This window comes from Ochotona princeps, chromosome 25, assembly GCF_030435755.1.
Source record: "Ochotona princeps isolate mOchPri1 chromosome 25, mOchPri1.hap1, whole genome shotgun sequence".
Classification (NCBI taxonomy): Eukaryota; Metazoa; Chordata; class Mammalia; order Lagomorpha; family Ochotonidae; genus Ochotona; species Ochotona princeps.
In genome coordinates, this window is record NC_080856.1 from 2,878,885 (window position 1) to 2,906,814 (window position 27,930).

Here is a 27,930-nt window from a genome sequence, read left to right on the forward strand (position 1 = left end):
TATTGTTTATTACAGAAGCTGTGGTTGTATTTCTTAACAGCTTCTTTCTTCTCTCAGTTTGCCTGTTACTTCAAAAGATTTTTATAAATAATGTGGAATATTTTCATATTTTCCTGTAATTACCTATAGTTATCCCTTCTAACATTTTCTGTATACATTTGTGTAGACCTTTTCCACAGACAACTTCAGTGTGTGTGTGTGTGTGTGTGTGTGTGTGTGTGGAGGGGAGTATTCAGCAAGCGTTCGAGTGTCGCGAGTGACTCTGGACTTTGCCCCTTGGTGCATCATGGAGAGCTTGGCGTGTCAGAAAAGTAGAGTTCCACGGCGGTGTTTTAATTCTCATGCAGGTGCTGGGGAGGTTCTTTCGGTTTTGTTCATTTGCTTGGTTGGTTGGTTGGTTTCCCACTTGTGTTTAGACCTGAGTTGTGAAATGGATTAACATGGCTTGATTCTTCGTGTTCTTCAGGACTAGCCGATTTTGGCTCTGTCGCCTTCCCCTCACTATTCTGTCTTTACCGTAGGTAGCTGCTCCCATGAGATGAGTGTGTGTCTTTCTAGTTCGCTTGCCATATTTTTCTTACGTGACATGACATTATTTTATGAACTTCCACACTTTATAAAGATAGCACCACGATGTATGTCTGCACAACTTTGTTTGATTGTGTAAAGCGTGTTTGAGATCCTACATCGATGGATGTGTCGGGTTTATTCCTGGTAACAGCTGGATAGCAGTCAGGTATGTAGTCGGCTCCATTTTCTTTATCACCTGCCCCATGGTGGCCGTTTTGTCTGATTCTGACTAATTGCTGTTATAAGGCCTGATGCCATGAACATTTTTCACTGTTGAGTTTTGAGGACTTTTTTCCCTGAGATGCTGCTCTGTTGCCAGGTGGGGGTTTGCCCGTGTCTCTCCCGCTCCCTTGCTTGCCTTCTCGTCCTTTTAGGAGAGCTTTGATCGAGCAACAAGAGTTTTTCATTTAAATTTTTAAAAAACATTTTGAGAAGTTTTATGGAGATAGGATTTTCACGGTGTAAACTCGCGCAGAGTTTGCTGTTTGTGCGGCGTTAGCGAAGTCGCCATCACTGCTGTCTGTTTCAGAACTCCCTCATCGCCTCTGTGTCCTTGGAGATGGGGGAGGGACTTTGCAGTGACTCTGTAGGACGCCTGCTAATGCCGCGGGGTCAGGGACACCTAAAGGGTGACCAGGATCTCTGTATTTAGAACGGGCTTGGTGACAGTGGACTTTATTATTGAATAACCTTGCAAGGGCCCTTCTCAAAGCTGTGCTTCATGCACAGACTGGCCATTTCCCCAGAGAACTCCGGGGTCTCCTGAGAGGATTAGGGCTGGAGGCTGAATCAGCAGTAGTGCTGTCAGAAACGCAGGCGCTGCCTTCCCTGGGTGGAGACCTCCCGCTGGAGAAGCCCTTTTCCCAGGAGTGAGTGCGTCTGTTCAAGTCTGCCGGTTGGCACTGACGGAGAGGGTGGGAGACCCCAGGGCTTCACAGCCTTGAAGCCAGCCCGTAGTGCAGCCCCTTGTGTTAATCCTGCACTGCCAGGGTGCCTGAGCCCTGAGACGCCCACTTGCCTCACTCGCTGCCTGCTCTGGTGTCCCTGACTGCCCTCCGGCCAGAGCTGCCTTTCCCACGTGTTCCCTGTAGATGGTTCGCTAACTTCACCTGGTAGATCGCCACCTGTAACTATTCGTCTTGAGGCCTACTTACAAAAGCATAAGCTAGGATCTTGGTCTGCACTGTCCCATTGCCTGGCCGCAGTGATCATCCCATTAATACTTACTGAATGAATAAAGGAGTGTATTCATCCTTGGAGCTTAGTTTCTTCGGAATTTCAACCAACCTGCCTCTTCCCCCTCGGATAAATGTTGGCATTTTTCTCTGCAGTCTTGCCTGTCTCCCAGGGTAACTTCATCCGCTCCGAGGCTTCACCTGTGGCCTCTATGCTGACGGTCTCCACACCCATGATTTTCAGTGCCGTATTTCTCTCCTGGACCCACATCGCGAAGTAGACAGCGCCATTTGGAAAACCCACACAAACCTGGAAAGAAGTGGCCCCCAAATGAGCACCTCATCTCTTTCAGTATGCTTCCTCCTCAGTCCCCACTTTTGTGTGAGATAAAATCAGTGTCCTCCTCTCGTTGCAACAGTTTTCAGTTGGCATATTCACATCTCCACCAGAGTAATCCTTCTTGGACCAAAATAGAATCTATCACTCTTCCCCACACCTTGGGCGACTCCCGGTGTACACGGTCTGTAGGGTTTCTCGGCCAAGTGCCGTTGGCAGCTGAGCCAGTTCTTGATCTTGGGGACTGTTCTTGCATCTGAGGGTGTTCAGCAGCCTTGGCCTGCACCCATGAGATGCCTGTAGCACTCCAGCTGTGCCCATAAGAAATGTTTCCAGACTGACAGCTATCCCTGGGGACAGAAGCAGCAAAGCAGGCTCCTATGTCAAATAAAATTCAGGTTCCTTGGCGTGCCCCTGGCGGCTCCGCGGCTGCCAGTTTCTATCAGATAGCTCAGAGCGGTCTCCCAGAACTGTCTGTTCTGTCCAGTCCCTATGCGGTGCCCGTCTGGTGCCCTCTGCTCAGCCTGAGGCTCCAAACCACAGCTCCTTCCACTTGGTGAACCTTCTTGGCACCCTGAGTTCAGAGAAGACATCCTTGGGGAAGGGATGCCTACCTCCCGATCGGGACCAGGTGCCAGGCAGTCCCGCCTAAGCAGCCCGCTTCCCTCTCCCGTCTGTCGGTGAGAGCCACATGGCAGAGACTGTGCTTGTCTGGCCTCTGGCCCCTCGCACAGGCCCCTCACAGGAGTGAATGGGTGTTCCACCCTTGTTGAGCAGAGGGATAGTCAGCCTTGGAACCGTGCTATACTCAGCCGCCTCGCTGTCCACCACTGCATCCTGTTTATGTCATGGAAAGAAAGCCAGTCGGTCAGTGGGTCAAAAAGCAGTTATCCCAAAAGCAAGAATTTTGGAAAAAAAAAAAGTGTGGCCTTTCCAGAAATTCTGTGGTGCTCTGTTGGCAGCGAGCACACATAGTTTTGCGTTGTGGTTAGTGCTGGAAAGCCATGGACGCACAAGTTGGGCTAAAATGGGGACGTGGAAAAGAAAGCCTGCATTTTTCCCCTGCAGCATATGGATTTCTCATTAGTGCCTGTAAGGGAAAAGCGGGGGCGGCCAGGGCTCAGCGCCCAGCTGTCCGCACTCCGCCATCAGTCAGCCGCCACCACACCTGGCCCCGGGGCGCCTCACTGCCGAGCTATTTTGGCTGAAGTGTGGAGAAATCGCCCTGCTTCAGCAGGACCTAGCCTGGAATTGCTCAAAAAGAAAGTTTTGCTAGGAAACTAGCGCAGGAAACAAACAAAATGAAGCCCAAGGTTGGAGCTATAGAAATACTAAAAATACAGAGCACAAAATGAGAACAGTGCTCAGCCCGAGAGTGGATCAACCTGACTCGGTTTACCCTGTACCTCTCTGCCTGGTTAGTTTCTTTGCTCTGGCACTGTCTCTGCCTCTGGGGCACTCATCATAGAGGCTGTTTTCAGTCTTCGTTTTTCTTCTCTTGGTTAAGAGTCTTCTCCAGATTCATTTAGAAAAGAAATGAGCGCTGGTGCTGGGGTGGCAGGTCACTGATCTAAGAAGCCAGCCGCCCCGCTGTCCTGTGATCCCTGGCACCGCACGAGGACCAGCACTCAGAGCCCCTGGCGCCGCGCGAGGACCAGCACTCAGGGCCCCTGGTGCCGCGCGAGGACCAGCACTCAGGGTCCCTGGCGCCGCGCGAGAACCAGCATTCAGGGCACAGATCTTACTTGGAAGGACGTGAGGAGCAGAGGCCACACATACGTCATGCATTTTTAAAGTAACAATAAAGGGCCCGGCGCGGTAGCCTAGTGTCGAAATTCTCTCCTTGCGTGTGCCAGGATCCCATATGGGCACCAATTCCTATCCTAGTTGCTGTTTTTCCCATCCAGCTCCCTGCTTGTGTCCTGGGAAAGCAGTAGAGGACAGGCCACATGGGAGAACCACAAGGCTCCTGGCTTCGGATCAGCTCAGCTGAGCTGTGGCTGTTGCAGCCACTTAGGAAGTAAACCAGTGAACGGAGGGTCTTTCTCTGTCTCTCCTCTTTATATCTGACCTTCCTATAAAAATAACTGTTTTTTTTAAAAAGTAACATTAAAAGACATTTTTTTAAAGGGAAAAATTTTTTTTTAAGATTTATTTATTTTTATTGAAGGCAAATAGAGAGGAGGAGAGACAGAGAGGAAGATCTTCCGTCCGATGGTTCACTCTCCAAGCGGCCACAATGGCCAGAGCTGAGCCAATTTGAAGCCAGGAGCCAGGAACTTTTTTCCAAGTCTCCCACCTAGGTGCAGGGTCCCAAGGCTTTGGGCTGTCCTCCACTGCCTTCCCAGGCCACAGCAGGGAGCTGGATGGGAAGTGGGGCTGCCGGGATTAGAAACCGGCATATGGGATCCCAGTGTGTGTAAGGCGAGGACTTGAGCCGCTAGGCTACTGCACTGGGCCCAAGACTTTTTTGTTTTTGTTTGTTGTTGTTGTTGTTGTTTTTCCTTCTAGCTGTTAAGACAGCAAATGGTGGTCATGAAATTTCGCTTCAGTTTTGCTTTTTAGGTCCTTCCTTACTTGGCAACATTAAAATTAACACCTCTGTGTGGATGCTATTAGTTGTTAAAAAAAAAATCCCCTTTGGGCTCTGAAATCTGAGCAGCTGATACTCGGTGAGATAGTAAAGTATACTGTATTGTTTTGATGCTTTGTGGGTGTTTGGAAGAGCTATTTTGGTAAATAAATGAATAGGACGCAGTTCGCATGTTTTCAAAAGCAAGCGATAAGGTCCCTGTGAGTTTGAGGTCCTCCTCGAGGGAGGACATGATTCAGTCCCTGCTCTGGAGAGTCATTTCGAGCTGAAAGTCGCCCCTGTGCACGAGGGCAAGTGCAATATGAGCACCTGAGTCAGAGAAGAAACGGAGGTGCAAACGCTGGCCCTCAGCACTGGCCGTGGACAAAGGGTCAGTTGCGCCCTGGGCAGCGGTACAGAGAGAAGTAGTTTTGCAGAAAGCTGGGTTAAGAAGCAGTCAAGTCAGGAGACCTAGTGAGTGGTGGCGCGTCCCAGAGGCGCTCCCAACAGCTTGGTCAAGGCAGCCTGTGGGCGACGGGCACAGTTTGAAGCCAGAACCCAAGCACCCAGCTTTGAATTCGTGTTCCACAGCTGCCTGTTGCTGAACAGGATGCTCATACTTGTGGACCACAAAAGGCCCTGTGGGAGAGCTGTGTTCTGACCTCCTGTTCATTAGCCTGCCCGCACGGCATCTTTCCCTGCCTGCCGTTGGAAGCAGTGGGCAGGGAGGGCAGCTGATGTCTGTGCTTGGAGTCAGAGTTCACTGCCAGAGGACAGCACGGAGGAGACTTGCTCTAGACATCTTGGCTGAGTGTAAACCCCCTAGGCTGGAGCTGAGTGCCCCCTGCCACGAGAGCGGATGTCACGGGAAGCAGCGGGGCAGCCTGCCAGGATGCACCCTGGTCGGATCCCTCCTGCAAACTTGAGGGAGACGTGGACCAAATCCTGAGTTTCCAGAGAAGTTGGTGCCGAGTCTGTCCCTCGGAGTGGCGTGAAGAGCGGGGAGTTGAGATGCTGCCTTCCGCTTTCTTAACAGACTTCTCGAGGCAGGGATGGACGACAGGCCACGGGGCAGAGCGGGTGGAAGTTGGAGCCTGATATTTTTTGTTTAATGGAAGGGACACATTTTCGGAGATTTTTTTTCTTGTGTAGTTACTCAGATTATTTGGCCATATATAGTGTTTAAGGGCCCTGACAGAAGCAGGATTAGCCACCTCCACCCTTCGCCTCAGGAGATTCTGTAGTGACAAGCCCAGTGTTAAAGGCACAGTTGGCTGCCGCCGCCCTGCAGTGACACTAAGGCATACTCTGAGGGTCTGGGAAAAGCCAGAAGCGCAACCGGACCCTTCACTGCCAAACACGGCTGCGTTTAAACCCCTCTCCCCGCTGCCCGTCCTCCTCCTCCTCCTCTCTTTCCCGATTGTCCCTCCTCTCTTGCTCCAGCCCTCTCTCCGTTCCTGTCCGTCTTCCCCCGCCCTGTTCTTCTCATTCCAGCCCTCGTTCTCCCACCCTTCTTGCCGCTCGTCCTCCGTCTTTCTGGTCGTCGTCACTGTTGTTGTCCCAGTCCGTCCGTCCGTCCCCACCTAGCTTTTACTGGCTACTTTTATATCATTCTCCACCAATCACTTTTCCCCGTGGGTCCACTTGGCACTACGTGATAGGCCAGTAGCAATGACATAATTGCAGCCAGGGCATTAGCCTAGCCCTGTGACTTCTGGTTTACCTGCTGGCGAGACCAACTCCGCCTCCTGGCCCTGGGCCAGCCGCCATCTTGCAACGGTCCCTACCAATCCCAGGAGCGGCTTCAGCATCCCGCTCCCCACAGTTGGACCTCGAGAACTCTTGCTGTCTTTACAGTCTACAACAGTGTTAGCATTTCTTCCGTTTTTACTTATTAGAGCGAGACCTATGAAAGTGTTCCTGTCTGCTGGTTCAGTCTTGCTGGGAACGCCACCTGAGTCCCCACCACAATGCCAGGCGGACAGTCACAGAGACATGACTGCTAACTGCCCGGGTCCACCTGAGCAGGACCTGGAGCCAGGACCTGGAGCCAGGACCTGGAGCCAGGACCTGGAGCTGGAGTCAAACCCAAGCGTTCCAGTGCTGGGAGCAGGGTCTTCATTCCAGGCCAAGCACCAGTCCCTGTTTCTGTCACATATCTGATCCTTCCCTGACCTCGGCACCCCGTCCTTACCAGTAACCCCATTGACTGGGAATTCTCTTCTCTCTTAGTATTTGACCAGAAGGATACCACAGAACCCAAGGTACCAGCATGTCAAGTCAAGACTGGATACTGGTGAGTAGAGATGAAAAATTAGAACTGAAGACAAAACAGAACAAGCCACAAACCCATTGGGTGATTATTAACGAAGCAGCTCACTGTTGCCTGCTTTAACTCACAGCTGGAGTTTGCTCACCTGCTTGGTTTGGTGTCTTTCTGGGACAAGGGTTTATCTTTGAGAGCCATTTTTCAAATTATCAATAAAGGGTTACATTCACATAATTTACCTTATTATTTCTTACCATGTAAGAACTATAAGCATAAATTTAAAAAATGAAATCCTAGCAGTTGGAGCCATTTTTTTCAACAAATTGCAAGGCTGAAGGCAGGTAGCGCTTGGGCGATCACCTGTGTTTTGTGTCTGTTCCTTGGAATGGGCGCTGCTCAGCCATCCCACCCTGTGCATCCAGTCCTGCACTTGCTGAGTGCTGACTGCACACGAGCTGTGACCTCTTTGGGATACAAAGACCAGGGTGACTTGTGGCTTCTGCAGAGACCTCAAATTCAAGTGGAGGCAGACAGACTTGAATGAGAAACAAAAATACCCAATTTAATTAGTGCTGCAGAGCAGGTTCAGTGCAGTGGCTTCCCAAGCTTCTCCCATCTGCCTGAGGGACACAGGGTCTGCTGCCTGATCCTAGTGGATTTGCAGCCTTGTGAGGTTTGAGTTGTTTATTTATTTTCAGCCTTTCAAAGCCTGCTGTGGAAAGCACCTGATTAAGATGGCTTTGCTAGTGGGTTGAGGTACTGGCTGTCTTGGGCAATACTGAATTTCCCACTGGTGTCTGAAGACAATGAGGAAGGAGCCGGAGCGTGGGATGTGGGGCGGGGAGGGAGCTGTCGACTTTGTTTAAATCATCTCGTTTATTTTGTCTTTCACTTTTCTCTAGTCTCTTTCAAAATCATTACCTTCTATTATACGTTTTCCTCATATAAAATAAACTTAAACTGAATGTTAAATGCACTAGATGATCAATCTGTTTGTTAGCACCTTTCTGTCCAGTATGTCCATGCTGTACGGACAGCTCCCTTGCCAGTGTCCTGTGTGATGGGCAGGTTTCAGAGGAAGATGGAATTGTGGCGTGGTGCTTGTGTGGTTTATTCGGAGTGTAATGATGGCGATAGATGTGTGATTGTGTGCAGAGCGACCTCCACCACGCCTGGCTTGGCATCTCTTGGGCCACGGCCTCTGCGTCTCCCCGCTCAGCTCTTCTGCCATGCGCAGGCAGTACAGCTGAGAGCCGTCCTTCTGAACTCACCTTCGAGCGGAGCACCCACACGCAAAGTGCCATGAATTTGCCAAGGCCGGGTTTAATTTTAATCTTAAAGGCTGCTATAAATAAATTTCTTTTGGAATCTTTATTTCTTCTTTAAAGTTTTGAGTGATTTATTTCATGTGTATGTAGATCTGTCAGCACGTCTCGTTTTTTCCCCTAAAAAGTGAAAGTGGTGCGTGATTGTGGAGTTTTCTTTTCAGTCTGAGATTCTGAACCAAACTGAAATTGACTGCACTTTTGTTTTTGCATTCAAATGCTTCTATTTGCTTTTTGTGATAATGTTCAACGCCTTTAGCCTTTCGTAGGCTGAGAGCTTTCAGGAAGGGTTTGTGGCTGTTGTTAAATTCTTTATTTTGGCATAATTGTAGATTGTGTGCATTTTGTAAGAAAGAATACAGGAAGTCCGTTACACGCTCTGTACTGTGTCCCACGGTGATGGCGTCTTAAACTGCTCTGCGTTCTCACAGCTCTGATGTTGATGTCCACATGGCAGTCAAAGCTCAGCCCTCCACAGCCGCGCCCACTGTCTACTTCCTTAAGCCCTCACTAAAAGCCATTCATCACTCTCCAGGTCTGTAAGTTGGTCATTTCACAAACACTGTATAAATGGAGGCAAAAAGTATAAAACCATTTGGTTGAGTTTTTTTTTTCACTCATCCTGATGTTTTTTGGCTGTTACAATAAAAATGTATGAATGTTTATGTGTGTGCTTTTATGTGAACCTAAATCTTGAGTTCTCTGGAATAAATGCCCAGGAGTACTACTGCTAGACTGTGATGTAGTTTGTGTGTGTCCATATATGTACATACATGTACGTATGTAAATGCATGCAAACAATATATAGATGCACACACTTTTCTCTGTATATATGACACTAGCCAGCCTTTCTCGGAGTGAGGCACCGCCTCACCTGCTGCCCGTTCTCACCAGCGTTTGCGGCACCTGCTCTTGTCTCAGCCTTCTGGCAGGTGCGTGGTGCGGTTTAATTTCCGTAATGGCTGATGTGTGTGTTCTCCCGTTGGCTTGTTTTCTGTATGTCTCCTCATGACTTTCACCTCTTTCTAATTGTTTGCTCTTTTAACTGTTGCATTTTAGAGTTCCTTACATATTATAGTCTCTGGTCCTTGCCATTTGTCTTTTCATGTTGATGTCTGTTTTTATCAATTTTTCATTTCACTGATCATGGTTTTTCTGTCAATTCTTTTATTCACTTAAATCCCAATATTTTTTTCTATCATGGTTTTCTCAGAGTTTTACCATTTGAGGTCAAGGATACATTGGGACATAATGTTGACGCTAGGCACATGTGACTTGGATCAGGCTTAACTTTGCACTGTGTCCTCCCTGGAACTGCATGTTGCCCTTTTTCAGAGCTAACTGGGCCTGTCTGCATGGCTCAGTGTTGGAGTGTCCATTCTGTCCCCTTAGCCTGTGTGCCTGCCCTCTGCTGATGTCACCTGGGCCTGATTATCGTAACCATGTGGCAAACTGAATACTTCCTCTCGGCAGAGTTATTTTAGGTATTCTGTTACTTGCATATGAATTTTAGAATAGTCTTAATGACATTTATTAAACCATTCCTGAGATTTCTGTAGGAGTGGGATTAAGCGTGCTTATCAACTTGGGAAAAATTGACATTTTTTAAAGATTTATTTTATTTTTATTGGAAAGGCAGATATACAGAGAGGAGGAGAAGCAGAGAGGAAGATCTTCCATCCACTGATTTACTCCCCAAGCAGCCGCAACAGCTGGAGCTGCACCAATCCAAAGCCAGGAGTCAGGAACCTCTTCTAGGTCTCCCACGCGGGTGCAGGGTCCCAAGGCTTTGGGCCGTCCTCAACTGCTTTCCCAGGCCACAGGCAGAGAACTGGATGGGAAGTGGAGCTGCCGGGATTAGAACCACCACCTATATGGGATCCTGGCGCATGTAAGGCAAGGACTTTAGCTGCTAGGCTACTGTGCTGGGCCCAAAAAATTGACATTTTTACTACGCTTGAGTAAGCAATAATTTTGTTTCAGTTTCTGTGGCATTGCCTATTCTGAACATTTCATGTGCTGGAATCATACAGTCTGTAGTCTTTTGTGACTGGCTTCTTCCCTTTGTGGGATGGTTTAAGGCTGACCTGTAATGTGACGTACTGTGGATAACCAGCCTGTGTCGTGGCTCTGCTGCCATCAGGGGCTGATGCTCTCCGGCCCTGGCGGCTGGCCTGGACATCAGTGTATACAGTTTGTATGTGCTCGTACACCAGTTTTCCTGGGTGCTGCTGGTCACAGTGTAATGCTGTGTTTACTCCTTTGGAGAATTGCCAAACTGTTTTCCAAAGCAGCCATTGCCCTTGACCTTCCCGCGAGCAGTGTAGGAGGGTTCTATTTCTCCACATCCTTGACACTGCTCATTGCTGTCCATCATTTTGATATTAGCCATTGTTGTGGGCGTGACGTGGTATCTCATTGTGGCTTGAATTTGCATGTTTCTATGACTAATGTTGAGCACCCTTCCGTGTGTTTATTGGCTGTAGTTTTTCTCCTATGGAGAAATATCCGTTAAAACCATTTGCCTGTTTTCAAACTGTGTTATTTTACTTCTTATTGCTGGCTTATTAGAGTTATTTTATATATTCTAAATGCTAGACTCTTATCAGAAATATGATTTGCAAGTATTTTCTCCCATTGTGTGAGCTCCCCAAGATTTTGATTGCACTTAGCTGGAGGAATGGAGAAAGTCCTTGTACCCTGTCCTGGAGGCGGAAGTTGCCCACTAGCTTTGAAATTGCTTTTGGAAGAGCCAAGGCACACCCCATGGTTAAGCCCGGGCATGCTCAAGTCAGCGTGGTTGAGAAATCTTATTCTAGTGGGTTCATTTTATTTCAAAGTTTAATTATTTTAAGATTTAGTCACTCTTTCTTGGAAAGGTAGTTACAGAGAGAGGAGAGGCAGAGATCTCCAGTCCACTGGTTCACTCTGCAAATGACTGCAACAGCTAGAGCTGAGCCAATCCGAAGCCAGGAGCTAGGGGCTTCTTCCGGGTCTCCCACATTGATACAGGGAGCCACGAACTTGAGCCATCCTCCACTGCTTTCCCAGGCCATAAGCAGAGAGCTGGATGGGAAGTAGAGTGGTTCTCGTATGGAATGTTGGCTACAAAGGCAGAGGAGTAGCGTACTACGCCCTGGTGCCAGCCCCTCAAATTTTAAATTATTTTAAAGTCAACTTAGGGAAGAGATGCTTTAAAACAATTTTTTTTATCTGCAGTGTGAATGTGTGGCTTACCTCTCTGTGCAGAGAAGTTTTGCACCTGATGTGCAGGATTTGGGTTATACGCAGATAATAATCATTGGCAGCCTTTTAGGTCGTCTGCAGGACCCAAGGGCTTCTCCAAACCCAGCATTTTGTTCAAATATTATCATTTCTGTGTGTGCTGTGAGGTGAAAAAGGTGGTGGGTAGTTCTGATTAAGAAAGCAAGGGGCGTCTTCTAACCCACGTAAGGAAGGAGTTCCCATCAGAGGTGTGTTTTTCAGGTTTGCAATCAAAGCAATGGAAATAGGCAGAGCGGTGAGTGAGCGATCCTCACGCCTGGGCTAAGTAGAAGGTCCTTGATGTGTTCTGGAAACAGTGAGCGGTGCGGTTAGCCACAAGGAATCTCCTTTTTCGCCCACGTCTCCTGCTGAGCTTGTGGACGGACCCCTCCTCCAGGCTCAAGGCTTGCTGCTTCTAAACTTGACACCCACACTCTGAAGTCCAGCCCTGGCTAGAAGTCGCAGAATTATTTGAACTTCCAGTATTTCTTTTGTTCCATAGGTGCCTGAGTGTGTCTCCCAGCTCCGCAGCGTTGCCAGACTATGCCATGAGCGGACTGTGCTTCTGGTGAATCCCCTGGTGGCATGTGTGCTGTCCCCGTGCAGGGCCCTTGCGTCTTCTCGCGGCCCTCTGGGTACACACGCTGTGGCACTATCCGCCCGGCGAGGGGCCAGGCCCGGACCTTTGCCTCCTCAGGCCTCCCGCTCAGGCTGCACTCTGCCTCACCGGGAGCTAGTCAGGCTCGTGTCAGATGGTTCCAGGCGCCCAAACATTCCGCGGACCTTTTACTCTCAGGCTTCTGTGGCCTTGCTTTTCATTTTGTACAATTGGCTTGCCTTCTGTCTTCCCTACTCCCTTCTTCCTGTTAGTGCTTACGTGCTAATGGCCTTGATCTTACACTCAAACCCATTTCAGGCTAGGGACTCTTCATTTTTTAATTTGATTTTTAATTCTGTTTTTGCGTCACAGGAAGGAACGTGTATGAAAGCTGTGACAGGCAAGAAGGCGCTATGCACACGTGTAAGGTACTGAGATGAACAAAGGCGCACTGTGCCTCTTCTCAGGCCTTCTGCTCCTTCCAGCCAAAAGAACTGCGCTGTGGAGGAGGAAAATATTAAAGAAAAATAAAGCCATAGAGTTGTATCGTAGCAACAGAGCTCGTGCCTTGTAAATCTTACCCAGTTTAGATTACTGTTGCTCGTGATCACTGCTTCCCTTACTGGCTCAGGACAAATAATGTTATTGAAGTGTAGGAAAACAATGGGGAAAAATCTAATGAATGAGTCACTCGAGCAGTTGTAGGTCCTTGCACAGCGCTCTTTGTATAGTTGGGTTCTTGCTCTGGTTTCCGTTGCAGCTTCTGTTATATGCAGAGCAGGTTGCAGACAAGCAGGAGCTAAACATAGGCTTCACACTGCTCCCAACTCTGCACAATATAGATCACATAAATAGTAGCTGATACATACCGTGTATAAATCAAGTTGTGCATAGTCTAAAGAACACTAAGTGTGCAAAAGAACTCAGACTAAATCAGGATATGATGACTTACCTTAGTAACTCACAAGGATTTTTCAGCTACATTTCCACAGTGTACTTCATTAAATAGCTTTGACCATGTCCTATATTAGTGAAAGAATAAAGGGGGGAGGGCCTTGAGCATTCCATCTGATAAGGTGTAGGTAAGGCAGATGATGTCTTAACCAGTGAAAAATGCTGGGAGTGGTCAGCTGAGTGGTGTAAGTTTCAGCAGTGGGAGAAGCCAACGCAGTAAAGAGCCTAGCACTACAGAGGTTTGTCATACAGCAGTTAAGACAGTGTTGAAGAGATGGGGTAGGTTAGCTGCTTGCACTTTCCATTAATAGAACAGGGAGCTTACATTTTATTCGGTAAGCAGTGGTTTTTCTTTTTGCTTATCTATTTGAGAGGCAAAGAGACAAAGTACCCATGTTTTCAGTCATTCCCCAAATGCTTACAGTGGCCAAGACGGGGCCAGGCTAAAGCCTGGAACTGGGAGCTCAACCCAGGTGGTGTATGTGGGGGCAGGAATCACTCCTTGAGCTGTCACCTGCTACCTGCCGAGGTGCCCTTAACAGGAAGCTAGGATAAGGATCCCGACGGAGACCATCGTGGAACCCAAGCACTCCAGTGGGGCACACAGGTGTCCCAGCCAACCGCTAGGCCAGACTCTCCTGTTTTCGTCTCATCAAAGCCTGGTCTAGATGGCTGGATGCTGGAGGCAGGAGCTGGGGGCAGGAGCTGGAGGGTGGAGGGGGGGGGGGCCACGAGCTAGGGCAGGAGCTGGAGGGTGGAGCTGGAGGCAGGAGCTGGGGGCAGGAGCTGGGGGCAGGAGCTGGGACAGGAGCTGGGGCAGGAGCTGGGGCAGGAGCTAGGGAAGGAGCTGGGGGCAGGAGCTGGGGGCAGGGGCTGGGGCAGGAGCTGGGGGCAGGGGCTGGGGCAGGAGCTGGGGGCAGGAGCTGGGGCAGGAGCTGGGGGCAGGGGCTGGGGGCAGGGGCTGGGGCAGGAGCTGGGGGCAGGAGCTGGGACAGGAGCTAGGGAAGGAGCTGGGGCAGGAGCTGGGACAGGAGCTAGGGAAGGAGCTGGGACAGGAGCTGGGGCAGGAGCTGGGGGCAGGGGCTGGGGGCCAGGAGCTAGGGAAGGAGCTGGGGGCCAGGAGCTAGGGAAGGAGCTGGAGGGTAGAGCTGGGGCCAGGAGCTGGGGCAGGGCATCAAGCAGCCAGGGATGAAGTCATCTGTATTGAAACTTGAAAGGCTGAGTGCCTTCCCCTTGTTTTCTTCTTGGCTTTCTGATGGCCTTAAGACACAGAAATATTTTTAAATATATGAATTATGAAATTGATTGATTTCCAGGCATTTAAAAAAGTAGTATAATCAGTTTCAAGTGCAACTAGATAACAGTACAATAGCCACGTAGATCTGCGCAGTGGGCAAGATGTCCTTTTCTTGCTGACATCATCTCTGGGGATCTTTGTAGGAATGGCAGCCCTTATTTCTCCACTTGCAGCAGAACAGAAATCATTCTTTTCCCCCATTCCTGGTCAAAGTGAATATCTAAAATGAAAAGAGCTGCTTATTAATAGCCTCTGGGATATGTTCTATATTTGCCAAATATTTTTGTAACTGCAAAAGATTTCGTTTCTCGGCCTTCTGCACAACAGGTAAGACAGCACTGTTGTGAGGGGCTGCCCATGGGCACCCTGGAAGACATGTGCCATTCATAAGGAAATCCGCTTCAGACCCTTTGTTAGTAGAAACTGCTACCGTTTAGAAATGTGATGTTTTAATAATACAAACTTTATAAAGTTGGCTGCTGTTTTCCCCTGGGGGCATTTGTAGCAGAAAATGGTCCCCACCTGTCACTATTGAAGAAGCAACACTTGCTACAGATACATCTCCAGATGGGTTATGTTTTCAGCAACTAGAAAAGCCATATTAGAAACCAGGAGGTGGGGAGAGCAAATCCTGGCTTAGTCATCAACTTGCTGCGTCACTGGAGAAATCAATAATGCTCTTTGTTTCTTAGTTTTCTAACTAGACAGCTTGAAGATTCCCTACCAAAAGACACTGACCACTGTGTCAACAGCACACAGCAGCCAGGGACTCAGGCTACGTCACCAAGAGCTACGACGTAAAATATGTTAGGAACAGGCCTGCAGGAAGCTCGGCCACCCATGCTGTCCCCTTCCCTCTGACCCTCAGGTCGGCCTTGAACTAGGAGGAGGCTTGTGGCTTCTGCTGTGCTCAGCTGTGGTGACAAGAACCCACAGGGGCTCTCGGCGTGTTTCTGAGTGACGCTGGGGCGTTCTCCGAGACTCAGGTGTTCCCAGCAGCCCCAGCTGCTCCTGCAAGGACAGTGTCGCAATCCAGGACTGCGCTGAGCCCTTTCTGAGCCTGAGCTGCATAGTGTGTCCTAAGACCTCCGTAGAAGGGCCCAGCACGGTGGCTAAAGTCCTCATCTTGCATGCGCCAGGATCCCAAATCTCCTGGCTGCTCCACTTCCCATCCAGCTCCCTGCTTGTGGTCTGGGAAAGCAATCAAGGATGGCCCAAAGCCTTGGGACACTGTACCTGCATGGGAGACCCAGAGGAAGCTCCTGGTTCCTGGCTTCTTATTGACTCATCTGCAGCCATTGCAGCCACTTGAAGAGTGTCAGAAGATCTCTCCGTCTTCTCTGTATATTTGCCTTTCCAATAAAAAATAAATAAATAAATCTTTTTAAAAAATCAGTAGATGCCGTTAAATAGTTCCTCCATCTGACTAGGTCCTGCAGACCTAAGAAGTGAGAAGTTCTCTTTTTTAGAAATGAGAGATTGTTTTTGGATGTTTTCCTTTTGCCATACTTTTTAAGTGCCTGAGATAGCTTGCTGTGTTGAATTGAATGAAACTGAAATATTCCCAATGGGAAAGAAAGAGAGAGAAAGCTCTGGCTCAAGGGCTAGAATTTAATTCATAATTCATTTGGAAACCAGAATGATTCTGACCCATTTTTTAAAAAGATTTATTTATTTATTTATTTATTTATTTATTTATTTATTTATTACAAAGTCAGATATACAGAGAGGAGGAGAGAGAGAGAGAGGAAGATCTTCCGTCCGATGATTCACTCCCCAATTGACCGCAACGGCCGGTGCTGTGCCGATCCAAAGCCAGGAGCCAGGAACTTTCTCCAGGTCTCCCATGCAGGTGCAGGGTCCAAGGCTTTGGGCCATCCTTGACTGCTTTCCCAGGCCACAAGCAGGGAGCTGGATGGGAAGTGGAGCTTCCGGGATTAGAACCGGCGCCCATATGGGATCCCGGGGCGTTCAAGGCGAGGACTTTAGCCGCTAGGCCACGGCACCAGGCCCAAACCATTTTTAAAGTAAGAAAACTCCAAAGCACCTTGGCCAGAATCTGGCATTGCAGCCCCGAGCTGGGGACTCGCCACGGCTGCGGGCGTCTGCTGCCATTTCCCAGCAAAGCCCAGGCGTGTGCGTGCTGGCGTCCGGGCTGTGTGGTCTGCTCGGACCGCATCGCTACACCAGCGGTACAACACCCAAGTTCAGCAAAGAGGAGGGAACCACGAAGGCAGTGGAGAGGAAAGTGTTGCCCAAGTGGCCACAAGGACAGATCGGAGACATTCAGAGAACATTTCTGCTTTCCTTTGCCTTCTCTGTTTTCCCCACAAAGATTATGGGAGCTAAAAGCAGGAAGAAAGCCTTGACTGAAAAGGCAAGTTGGTATAAAATGACCGTTTCTATTGGCTGGGAGTTCAAAGTTATCCCTGGGCATGCACCCCAGCCCAAACACATTTGACCAAACCCTTGTCTGGTCATCATCTTTAAGGATGCTGTGTGATCCAAAAAACCGGTTACTACTGTGTGTGGCCTGTTTGCTGCTCTCCAGACGCCTGTAAAGAGGACAGAACTTAGGAGTGTGTGTTCTGTGTTCACTCACTTCCTTCACTGAAGGCGAATCTAAAAGTCCTTATGTTCTTTTCAGGTAACAGTATGACTAAGTACATTGAGAAGCTAGAGGAGATCAAAAAAAGTGAGTACCAATCTACTGTTGATGTAAAGTGAGTACCAATATACTATTGATGCAGAGTACCAATATACTGTTGATGTAAAGTGAGTACCAATCTACTGTTGACGTAAAGTGAGTACCAATATAGTATTGATGCAGAGTACCAATATACTGTTGGTGTAAAGTGAGTACCAATCTACTGTTGATGTAAAGTGAGTACCAATCTACTGTTGACGTAAAGTGAGTACCAATATACTATTGATGCAGAGTACCAATATACTATTGATGTAGAGTACCAATATACTACTGATGTAGAGTACCAATATACTATTGATGTTTGGGGAAAATAGAACTCGGTAGTTGTTCTCTAAGTTGGTCCTTAAGTTCAGCACTCCACAGCTGACACACACGGACAGAATCAAGTGAGCCTAGTGGGCACAGAACATGCAAGACAGTGGGCAGTGGGCAGCAGCCAGTTTAGCTCCTAAGACCATGGCCTGTGGCTTGCATCCCAGAGGCAAACCTGACGTGGAAATGTGGAGTGAGGCTTGGTGGGTGGCTCTGCTGGAGCAATGTGGAGCCAGGTTCTAGGTTCACTACACTGCAGGCATCACGGGCTTGGGGAAGGTGTTCAATGTCCCGTCTTCCTCTTTTGTCTGTACCTGAGACGGGCATAAGGGTGTTTCCTTTATCTCATTCTTGAGAGTACAGAATTAGAAAGTCATTCAAGAAAGACGTAGAGGTATGAGAAAGAAGGCTTACTCATAAAATGTTATGCATTATCAACTCCTTACAGTCTGTTTTCTTTTAATTAAAAAGTTTATTTCATGCACATCCTTTTTAAAAACTAATCTGCAAAAATACGCTGCTTGCGAATCATCGACTGCATTGCCCTTGTTCAGGGTCACCGTTTTTCAATCTGTGTCTAAAAACGGATGCAAAATGTACACAGTGGCTAGAATATTTTTTAAAAAAATAGAAGCATCTCTTTTTGAAGATGAATTTGTTCATACCTTCCGTAGGAGAGGCCTGTGTTAGGGAGATGTTTAGCTAATGGCAGTGAAGCACTCTGATAGATCACACTTCAGAACTTGGCTCTGGGAATATACATCTTCTTGGAAGAGAAAATTACAAATCCAGAATATGCCAGAACTGTGGTTTTTTTCTTTAAACACAGCAGAGCTTTTAACGTAAGATGATAATGTCCCTTTTGAATTGCTGCAGTATTGGAAAACTAGACGGTAAACATGAACTTAGGAGCAGCTTTGCGCTGGCTCTGTTTTGGTTTTTTGTTGTTTTCTTTTATGTCATGTTCAACCATAAGGGTAGTGTTACAGGCATTTGTTGTAAAATGTATAATGTCACAATCTCCTGCTCTTCTTATATATTTTATATCATTATATAAGTATGTATGCTGTAGATGTGTAAAAATGTATATTAAGCTTTCAAACTATAGGAAAAAAATTGTGTTTACTTACCTACACTTCTTCGTTGTCTTGCTGACTCCTCCCGAGGCCGGCAGAGCCACTGGCCTGCCGCTGGTTGGGGCTGGAGTCTGCCCTCCTCTGTCGCTGAGTGTCAGATCACATGCTGTCACCAGGAATTTGTCCCATAAAAATGTCCCCTTCCTCCCCAGACTGGCAAAGCCTTGTCTGACATTCCCCAAAAGCACAGCATGGTTACATTAAGATTTAAATCTGTGTGTGTGCCTATGTATGTTTTTTAAACAAGTAGGATTTATTAGAGGTATAAAATGTTTTTAACAGTTTAAAATCAATAAGTGTGTTTTACCAAATTAATGTTAAAAAAAAAAAAAAGGAAAAACCATCGGGCACATAAAAAAAAATTTAAAGGAGCTAAGAATAAAAGGTAGACTAGGCTTGTGACTTGTAAAATTCAGTAAAGATACTGGTTTCTTCAATTAAGTCCTAAACCGAGTAGCAGTGTTTAAAACCATGCGAGTTGTGCAGTGGAAGTGGTTTCCCGAAGGAGGGCCCGGTGCGGCGGAGTGCATTACCAGGAGCAGCAGGTGCTCCGCAGGCAGGGGGAGGCTCCCTCACCTGGAGGGAACACCGGGGTGCTCCCCAGGCAGAGGCTCCCTCACCGGGAGGGAGCAGCAGGGTGCTCTGCAGGCACGCAGAGGCTCCCTCACCTGGTTTTACAGGCTCCACCGACTCCCTGGAGTTACTTTAGGCTCTGCCCCAGCATCTGCATTGTGGAAGGCCTTTCCTTTTCCGCTCCTACCTCCTGCTCCAGGTGTTCTTTTGGGTCAGGAGGGAGGAGAGCATTGTCCTGGCTCAACCTAGACCGATCACTTTGCTCGAGTTACCTCAGATGCCGTGGCTTTCTGTGAAATCACAAACCTTGCTCTGCGACTTCCTTTGATTTGTCTTCCCCTGCGAGTCCAACTTCCCTTTGCTAACAGCACACTGTAACAGAACCCTTGTAATCTGAACATTCACTCAGCTGTGCCCCGGGAAAGCGGACACCGCGTCTGTTGATGGCCGACAAAGCCTATTCTTGGAGTCTGGTGGTTAGATGACACTGGATGGGCCCAGCCGAGCCATCCTAGATAGTCAGGTCTCTGTCCTTCCAGTAACTCGAGAGACAGACAGACTTGGGCTCCAGACTTACTGGAGGAGCAATCCTTGATAAACGTATCAGAAGCCAGAATTCTTTGTGGTCCACACAGTGTGACCGGAGTGGGCCACGGGAGCAGAAGCTCCGTTCTCGAAGCTCTGCTCACCCTTGCAAGGACGGACCGAGCCTTCCTTTTTTAGTTTAAAACTGACTGCAAGACATCTGGTTTGTTCTGTTATCTCGGAGCAGTCATGTCAGAAAGTCCTGCCGACGGCTGCCCTCCCAAACCAGAACCAGGTACGTGGAGTTCGGAGCCCAGGAGGCCGGGGACTTGCAGTGGGCCTGGCAGCAGGGGTGGGAACACCAGTGCCCGGGACAGGGCAGGGACGCCTTTTTGTCTACGGGAATGTCTATTGGTTAAAGGGATTTTATACATTCTGCATTTAGCAGTATTTCAGTCGACAGAACTACCAGGAGTGTCCGTGCATGTCAGAGTGAACTGCTTGGGAGCTGTTGCTGAAGCAGTCAGCATCAGCTGGCTTGGATTTGCATAAATGACTTCAGGCGGCCTGTAGTGACAGGAGCAGTGTGGTTGCTCAGCCGCACTTCTCAACCCGATCCGGGCGGGCTCCGCACACTCCACGGCAACTTCATTGGAGGATTTGTTATGTCCAGAAGAACTCTACTAAGAATTTTCTAGAAATAATAGTTTGTTTGCTAACTTGCTCTCTTTAGGGCATTTTAGAAAAGAGAAGCTTTAATTCCCTGTAAGAAAAAGCTTTGACACGTTTATATTGAGCTTGTGTGTAACAGTGTCATTTCCCAGCTCTGTCAAGGTGTTCTGCAAATCAAGCTGTGTGACCCGCTAACCATTTGGTCTCTGCCGATTTTATAAGCCTAATGTACATGATTGGCAACCCCTGCTATCTCTTTGTGGCTCGGACTCTTGGTTTATGAGATATTCATGCTGTGAAGGCCATAGCAGTGTTGCCTCTGATCTTTAGTCATGCTGAAATAACGAGGCAGTATCTAAGGAACAGGGGCACCAATATGGAAGCCCAGAGAAGGAGGGAAGGACAAGGGCTGGCCAAGCTCAGCACTGAAGATTCCCCAGAACTGACAGTCATGCTCAGAAAAACTGGCAGAAACTAAGTGTTTAAATGTGTGCCTCTGGGAGGTGTTAGGAGCCACAGACTTGGCCTGCCCGACAGCCTGTTGCATTGCCAAGCCTGCCTTGGGCAAGCAGGGCCACGGAAAGCAGGATATTAGGCCAGAACATCCCGTGTAAAGCCAGCGGAACAGAACCTCCACCCTTGTTCCTGTTCACATGATTAGTTCCTCCCTGTTTCAATATAGATGATTAGTTCCTCCCCTGCTTCAAGGAAGATAATTACTTCCAGGAACCCCCTCCCCTCCACCCCTCCCCAGAGAAGAAGGTACATATATGAGGAGTAAAATAAAGAGGGAGGCACTCTTTTCCACCAAGTCTGTGCATCCGTGTGTTTTTGGGCCAGCAGCCCGGCATTCCCAGTCCACCCTCAGGGTTGGATCCTCGCGTCCTGCAGGTGGGACAGGGAGGGATGTTGGAGAAAGTGGGATTGGCTCAGTTTCTAGTCAATGCTTATTTGATGTAAATAATGACTACCTCAAGTAAAGAAGTATCCATGCTTGAATTGTATCTCACAGCTGTTAGATAAATGTGAATGCTGTATTTTTTCTATTGTGATTGAAAAACTATGCATAAAATCTACCCCCAAACCATTGTTAAGTAGACGTTTTAGTGATGTTAACTATCTTCACACCATTGTGCAGCTGAACTCCGTTTTCATCTGGCAAAACTGAGTGCAAATGGTGGTTTTTACTGAAATAGGGTTGCAGACAAATTGACAACAGCACATTGTCACAGCTAAGCGTCCCCTTCTGCCTGGTGCGTGCACACACACACACACACACACACGTTTTGTCCTGTGTCTCCAGCACAGTTTGTTGGAACAGCAGAGTCTTTCCCACTCTGGCCTGGGGCAGCTCAACGTCCCTAGTCTGTCCTCATTGTAAAGTGCAGATGCTTCCCCCCTGTTTTAGTCAGGATTGGACGTCTCCTGCAGGAAGCCTGCTGCACTTTGTGGCCAAGGTAAAGACAGCAAAAGGAATAGGATGGACTAAGTTTCCCAAGGGGCAAAGCAAGCAGAGAGGAAGAAGGAAGATGGCTGTACTCCAGCTGAAGATGGAGAAAGAGGTCAAATGAGATGAACGTCTGTTAAGCATGTGGCAGACCTAGACCGTGTGACTTGACAAGTAGAGTGTTGACTCTAAGAAAGCAGAATTAATCCAGATGTGTGTTTTTCTCATCCTGCTTTTCAGATTACAGATACAAAAAAGACGAGCTTTTCAAGAGACTGAAAGTCACTACTTTTGCGCAGCTGGTAAGTCGGACCGTCTTCCCATCGGAGCCTAGGCTGCCTCGTTCGTCCCGGGCTGGGGAGGCTTCCTCAACCTAATGTGTTCCACCTACAGGAACATGAGGAGGGTTTCTGCTAGGTGTGTTCACATCGATGGTGAGACATTTTCCCCTTGCCTTTGGTAAAAATTGTGTAACATACATGTATACTCTACTTTTCATTGATCAGATTTATGGTTTATGTTTTTTTGCTTTGTGAAGTTTTACATTTAGAACTCAGAAGCCTGTGTTCTGGACAGTTTGGGCATTTTTCTCCGTGGAAATCAAGTGATTTCCTTTTTACTATGACTGAGTTCTTGGCCAAATTATCCTCCCAAAGGCTGTTTTGTTAGTTTAGGCAAGTCACTTTGTCCTTTCATTAGAAACTTACGGGCACTAAGTCTCTCCCCAAACATGTGTTCCGTCTGTGTAACTCATGCTGGAACTTTAAAAATGTTGTGCTTTGAAAATGAAGACTTACTTTACTGTAAAATGCTATAATCGGTATATTCATAATCACATTGATTTCCGTGTTGTGGAGAGAACTGAGGATACCATTCTATGTTATTATGGGTCAGCATTGCATTTTCAAAACATGCTGTGTTGCATTAGGACCAAAATATATAAAAAGGCATAGTTTTAAACTCTTCATGTTTATTGTCCCGACTTGTCTTCTGAGTTTATTGTGTTGTATTTCAAATGAATCTTTGCTTCTCAAATGATCATCCACAGTGTAATTACCACGCACAAAAGGAAGGAGGCCTGGGATGCAGTTCCAGCAGAGACAGCCAGCAGCCTCCTGAAACGAGACTCCCTTGATGTGGGTGTCTGCCTGTCTTGTAAGAGACAGAAGTGCCTCTGTTTGAGAGCAAGCAGGCAAGCACCGTCCACACCTTCCACACCTTCCACTCGTATCGTTTCTCTCAGGTCATCCAGGTTGCTTCCCTTTCCGATCAGTCTGATCAGACCCTGGAAGTGACAGCCGAGGAGATTCAAAGGCTAGAAGAAGGTAATGAGAGCCGAGGGTGTGGGGAATAAACCAAAGCACTCACTCACCTGTGCACATCGAGCGTTGCGCTCACGGGGTCCTGGGGCTGGAAAGCCCCAATTCGTAATCAGGTTGTCCCTCTCAAAGGATGCCAGTAGGTCCTTTAATGGTCAGTTCTCATTTCTTTAAAAAAAATGTGGCTACTGCCTCTACTGCTTATAGCTCTCAATGTCATGGGTGTGTTTATTAATGAGTTACTTTGTCCACAGGTGTTTAGTGCCTTCTGGTACACACAGTTCGCAGACACTATGAGACTACAGAGATGAGTGATACACGCAGCTATGTTGCCAGAATTTTTAGTCGTGTGTGTGTGTGTGTGTGTGTGTGTGTGTCCCGTGAGGAGAATGATTCGACACCACAAAATTGCTAATGTTGGCAGACTGTCGTGATGGAGGACTGGGAGGACACTTTTTTTTTTTTTTAATTTCTGTGTCCAGGTTCTTTGTGTGAGGTTTCTTATCAGGTCTTTCCGAAAGCCCTGGAAGGAGAGAGCTTCCACGTGAGAAGCCCAACCTTCAGTTGCCACATTTCTTGCTTAAGGTGATTCAGTGGGACAGCACAGGTCTGAGACGCAAGGCTTACATGTCTCTGGCCGCAGCCGGCTTCTTCCCACTGCGTACACAGCATCCTTAAGGGCCGTTGCAGAGTCCCAAGGGAGGAGTGGAGCTTTGCAGTCATGAGGGCAGCCTTTCTCAGGAAGGGCTGGAGACTGTGAGAAGTTCTGCTCAAAGGCGAAGGCTGCTAGAAGCTGAGGAGTAGGCAGGTGCCTCGAGCTGCAGGACACCGCGGGAGCGAGCTGGAGACACCTGCTCTGGAGTGGTACAGGGGCAGCCGGGGCAGCTCCAGAGCAGGTTCTGAAATAGAGTTGCAAAAGAAAGCTGCTCCCTCATACACTCACAAAAGAACTCACAGAATTAAGGCCTTTATTTCACCCCCAAGTCTCCTCTGGTCAACATGGGGCTGTTTATCCAAAAGGGATATGTTTTGTTAAGGTTAATGTAGGTCAGGAATTTAACTTCTGATGGCATGGCAAGTTTCTCAGGAAGCCTGAGCACTGAACACTGGTTTTGTGCAACTCAACGATCACTTCCCCTGGCTGGTTTTTGTTAGAGAGGTTAAAGAGAATCTGAAACAGGCAGGAATCCATCTTTGACAGATGCTTCTCACACAGCGCAGGAAGAAGGGCTCTTTGTAACGGGGATAACTGAGTCCGCTCGCCCAAGTGCTCCCAATTTTAGCCGGGTTATATAAGCACCTAGATTGGTCCTTTAATTCATCATTGTGATTGCAGCACCAGAACATATGGGCACATGCAATTTTCTCTTCTGAGATAAATTTGCACAGCGAAATAGGCTCTTGTAAAGTGGGACACCATAATGTGTGAGTAATATTCGTGTTTTTCTAGTGCTCTACACAGATAATAATTCACTCGGGAGTGCCTGTGGGACAGATTGTGTCTCTATGTAGATTGGCTATCTTTCAGGGAATATGAAAATCTCTTGCTACAGTGTTTATTGCTTCTTCTTGACATAAAAGTATGTTTTTTAGTAAATTAGAAAAACTACAAAAATATATAAAGAAGAAAATATAAGAATCACTGTTAACACTTGGTCTGTTTCCCCCTTATCTCACTCCTTACTCGAATCAAGTCCACACTGTGTCTGTATAGCTTGATATTATGCTGTTTTCAATTAACATTTTTCCACGCATACTTTCCTTTGTCATTAAATAAACTTCAAAAGCAGGGTTGTGGAGGCTGCGCTGTCGTAAGTCTGTCACTTGGATATACCACAAATTCAATTATAATGTTTAGGACATTACCCTTTTTCCCCTGATTTTTCATTTTTGTAAAATAATTCTGCAATCTAGACAGATGGGTGTATAATTCTGATTACTCCCTGAGGATGCTCAGAGCAGCCGTGGGAGCAGCCCATGCTGCTGTCATTGTTATAAATATTGATCAATTTGGTAGATGAAAAATGGTGTCACACATTTGTATTTGGTAGTGATGCTGAGCTGTGCACGTCTCTGTGTGTTGTGTTGCTTGGTCATTACATATTCCTTCTTCTAAGAACTTCATATCCCATTTCCTTTATTTTTCTGATAGGATGTTTGTCTTTTTCTTATTAATTTGTAAGAGTACTAAATAACCAAATCTTTGTAAAATGGAAACTAAACCAGTTTCCATGTTTTTGGTAAAAATGAAACAATAGCAGTATGGTGCAGCACAAACTATGGAACGACATGAGTGGAATTCTGATATTTAAACAGGAAGTCAGTGTGCTCAAGTATGAGTGCTTGGGTTTCTGGAGAGACACATGCATGTAACAGTGAGTCCGGCTAGAGGCAGGGACCTGCACATGTGGACGGGAGAGACATGTATGTAACGGTGAGTCCGGCTAGAGGCAGGGACCTGCACATGTGGACGGGAGAGACATGTATGTAACGCTGAGTCCGGCTAGAGGCCCAGGACCTGCACATGTGGACAGGAGAGACATGTATGTAACAGTGAGTCCGGCTAGAGGCCCAGGACCTGCACATGTGGACGGGAGAGACATGTATGTAACGGTGAGTCCGGCTAGAGGCAGGGACCTGTGCATGTGGACGGGAGAGACATGTATGTAACGGTGAGTCTGGCTAGAGGCCCAGGACCTGTGCAGTGGACGGGAGAGACATGTATGTAACGGTGAGTCTGGCTAGAGGCAGGGACCTGCACATGTGGACGGGAGAGACATGTATGTAACGGTGAGTCTGGCTAGAGGCCCAGGACCTGCACATGTGGACAGGAGAGACATGTATGTAACAGTGAGTCCGGCTAGAGGCCCAGGACCTGTGCATGTGGAGGGGAGAGACATGTATGTAACGGTGAGTCTGGCTAGAGGCCCAGGACCTGTGCAGTGGACGGGAGAGACATGTATGTAACGGTGAGTCCAGCTAGAGGCCCAGGACCTGTGCATGTGGACGGGAGAGACATGTATGTAACGGTGAGTCTGGCTAGAGGCCCAGGACCTGTGCATGTGGACGGGAGAGACATGTATGTAACAGTGAGTCCGGCTAGAGGCCCAGGACCTGTGCATGTGGACGGGAGAGACATGTATGTAACGGTGAGTCTGGCTAGAGGCAGGGACCTGCACATGTGGACGGGAGAACGGTTTCGCTTCTGTATTTATGAGTTAAAACATTTCACCTTACTTACATTTTTACCCCAGTGAACATGCTTTTTTGATTATTGATTTTTTTAAAAGCTATAAATTAAATGTAATCCATCTTTTGTCATTCGTGTGTTGCAGATTTTTTTCACCTTTCTTTGTGATTTTAACCTTTTTTCTTTAAGATTTACTTGTTTGAAAAGCAGAATGAAAGAGAGAGAAGCTTTCCATTAGAGAGAAAGAGAGAGACACCTTCCATTCACTGGCTTATCCCCCATGTGGCCAGGACAGCGTGGACTGAGCCAGGCAGGCCGGTGACAGGAAACTCCATCTGATTTTACCACATGGGTTCTGTGCCTGGGCCGTCCTCTGCTACCTTCCGGGGTGTGTGAGCAGGCAGCTGTATGCGAGGCAGAGCAGCTGGCGTGCTGGTACGGCACCTGATTTATCTACCGTGCCACATCATCTGTGCCTGTGGTTGGCATGTTCCCATGTCGGATGGATTAGTCTTTACTGCTGGGTTTTCTTTTACTGCTCTAGACTCATTAATTTGGAAACATGATAAATTATTTCGCTATTTTCTCTGCTTTTGGTAGTATTGTTTTAAGCTGTATCTGTAATCCTGTTTGATTTATGATGTGGGGGATCATCTATTCCTCTGCCTACTGATTTGTGTTGTGGGGGTATGAAGTTTCTGCATATTCTGGGATTTGTTTCCATGTTCTGTATTAGATAAATTATTCTAGTTTAGTTCTGCACAGTTTTGATAAGGCAAGTTCTACAAATTACCCTTAATTTTTTTAATGTGTGTTTATTTACTCTCCTTATCTTTAATAATCCTTTTTTAATCCCATTTGAATTAGTTTTAAGGCTAAAAATAATTCTGAAAAGGATGAATCTCATTTCATTTTTATTCACCCAAGGAGGAACACACAAAGTGTCTTACTCTCTTTAAATCCCCAAAATAAGATAAATAAAGTAAAGTAAAATACGGAGTCTTTTAAAGGGCTTGCAAATTTTAACGAGTCCTTTACATTTGTTTTCAGTTTATTACTGGGAGGCTGTGTTAGATTGCTTCAGTTACTAAAAATGAGGGTTTTTCTCATATTATTTTCTAGTTGCTATTTAAAAAAAATATGTCATTTGTTAGCTTTTTAAAAATCTGTTCATTTATTGCCCTCATCCTAATATTATTCTCTCAAAATTTGTAGATATATTGTTACGTCATGTGCAAACTCAGTTTTAATGTAATGTTTATTAGGCCTCTTATTTTTATTTCTGCTGTCATTATATTGGCTAGAGCACCAAATTCCCAGGCTTTTTGACTTTAGTCTCCCTCCCACTCTAAGAATTATTGAAGACCCTAAGGAGCTTTGATTTATGTGGATTATGTCTATTAACAGTTCGTTAAAACTTTAAATTGAAAACAAATGATTACTTTACTTAAAATCACAATACTGCACTCCTTACCAACATAAAAACATTTATTATGAAAAGCATCTGAGTTTCCAGAGCACGTTTTGCTGGAAATGGCGTTGTTTGACCTATTTTATAGAGCGTTTGTAGAGTGCCTGGCTTAATCCAAGGCAGCTTCTGCCTTCGCTGCGCTTGCCGCGCTCTCCGGGTTGAAGGAAGTGAAGGAAAGCCAAGAACTGGGAAAGACAGGAATCTTTTAACAGGCCTT

The 27,930-nt window shown here is 47.2% G+C and overlaps 1 protein-coding gene across 2 annotated transcripts in view; it reads left to right on the forward strand.

Moving 5' to 3' along the window:
* The window catches only part of CEP41 (centrosomal protein 41), a 37,633-nt gene that overhangs the window by 2,862 nt on the left and 6,841 nt on the right, over positions 1-27,930 (forward strand). For both annotated transcript variants that reach the window (XM_058654983.1, XM_004592534.3), the window contains exons 2-5: positions 6,887-6,950; positions 17,009-17,056; positions 21,974-22,035; positions 22,977-23,058. In XM_058654983.1, the coding sequence (XP_058510966.1) occupies positions 6,887-6,950; positions 17,009-17,056; positions 21,974-22,035; positions 22,977-23,058 (256 nt within the window). The remainder of the gene's footprint in view (positions 1-6,886; positions 6,951-17,008; positions 17,057-21,973; positions 22,036-22,976; positions 23,059-27,930) is intronic.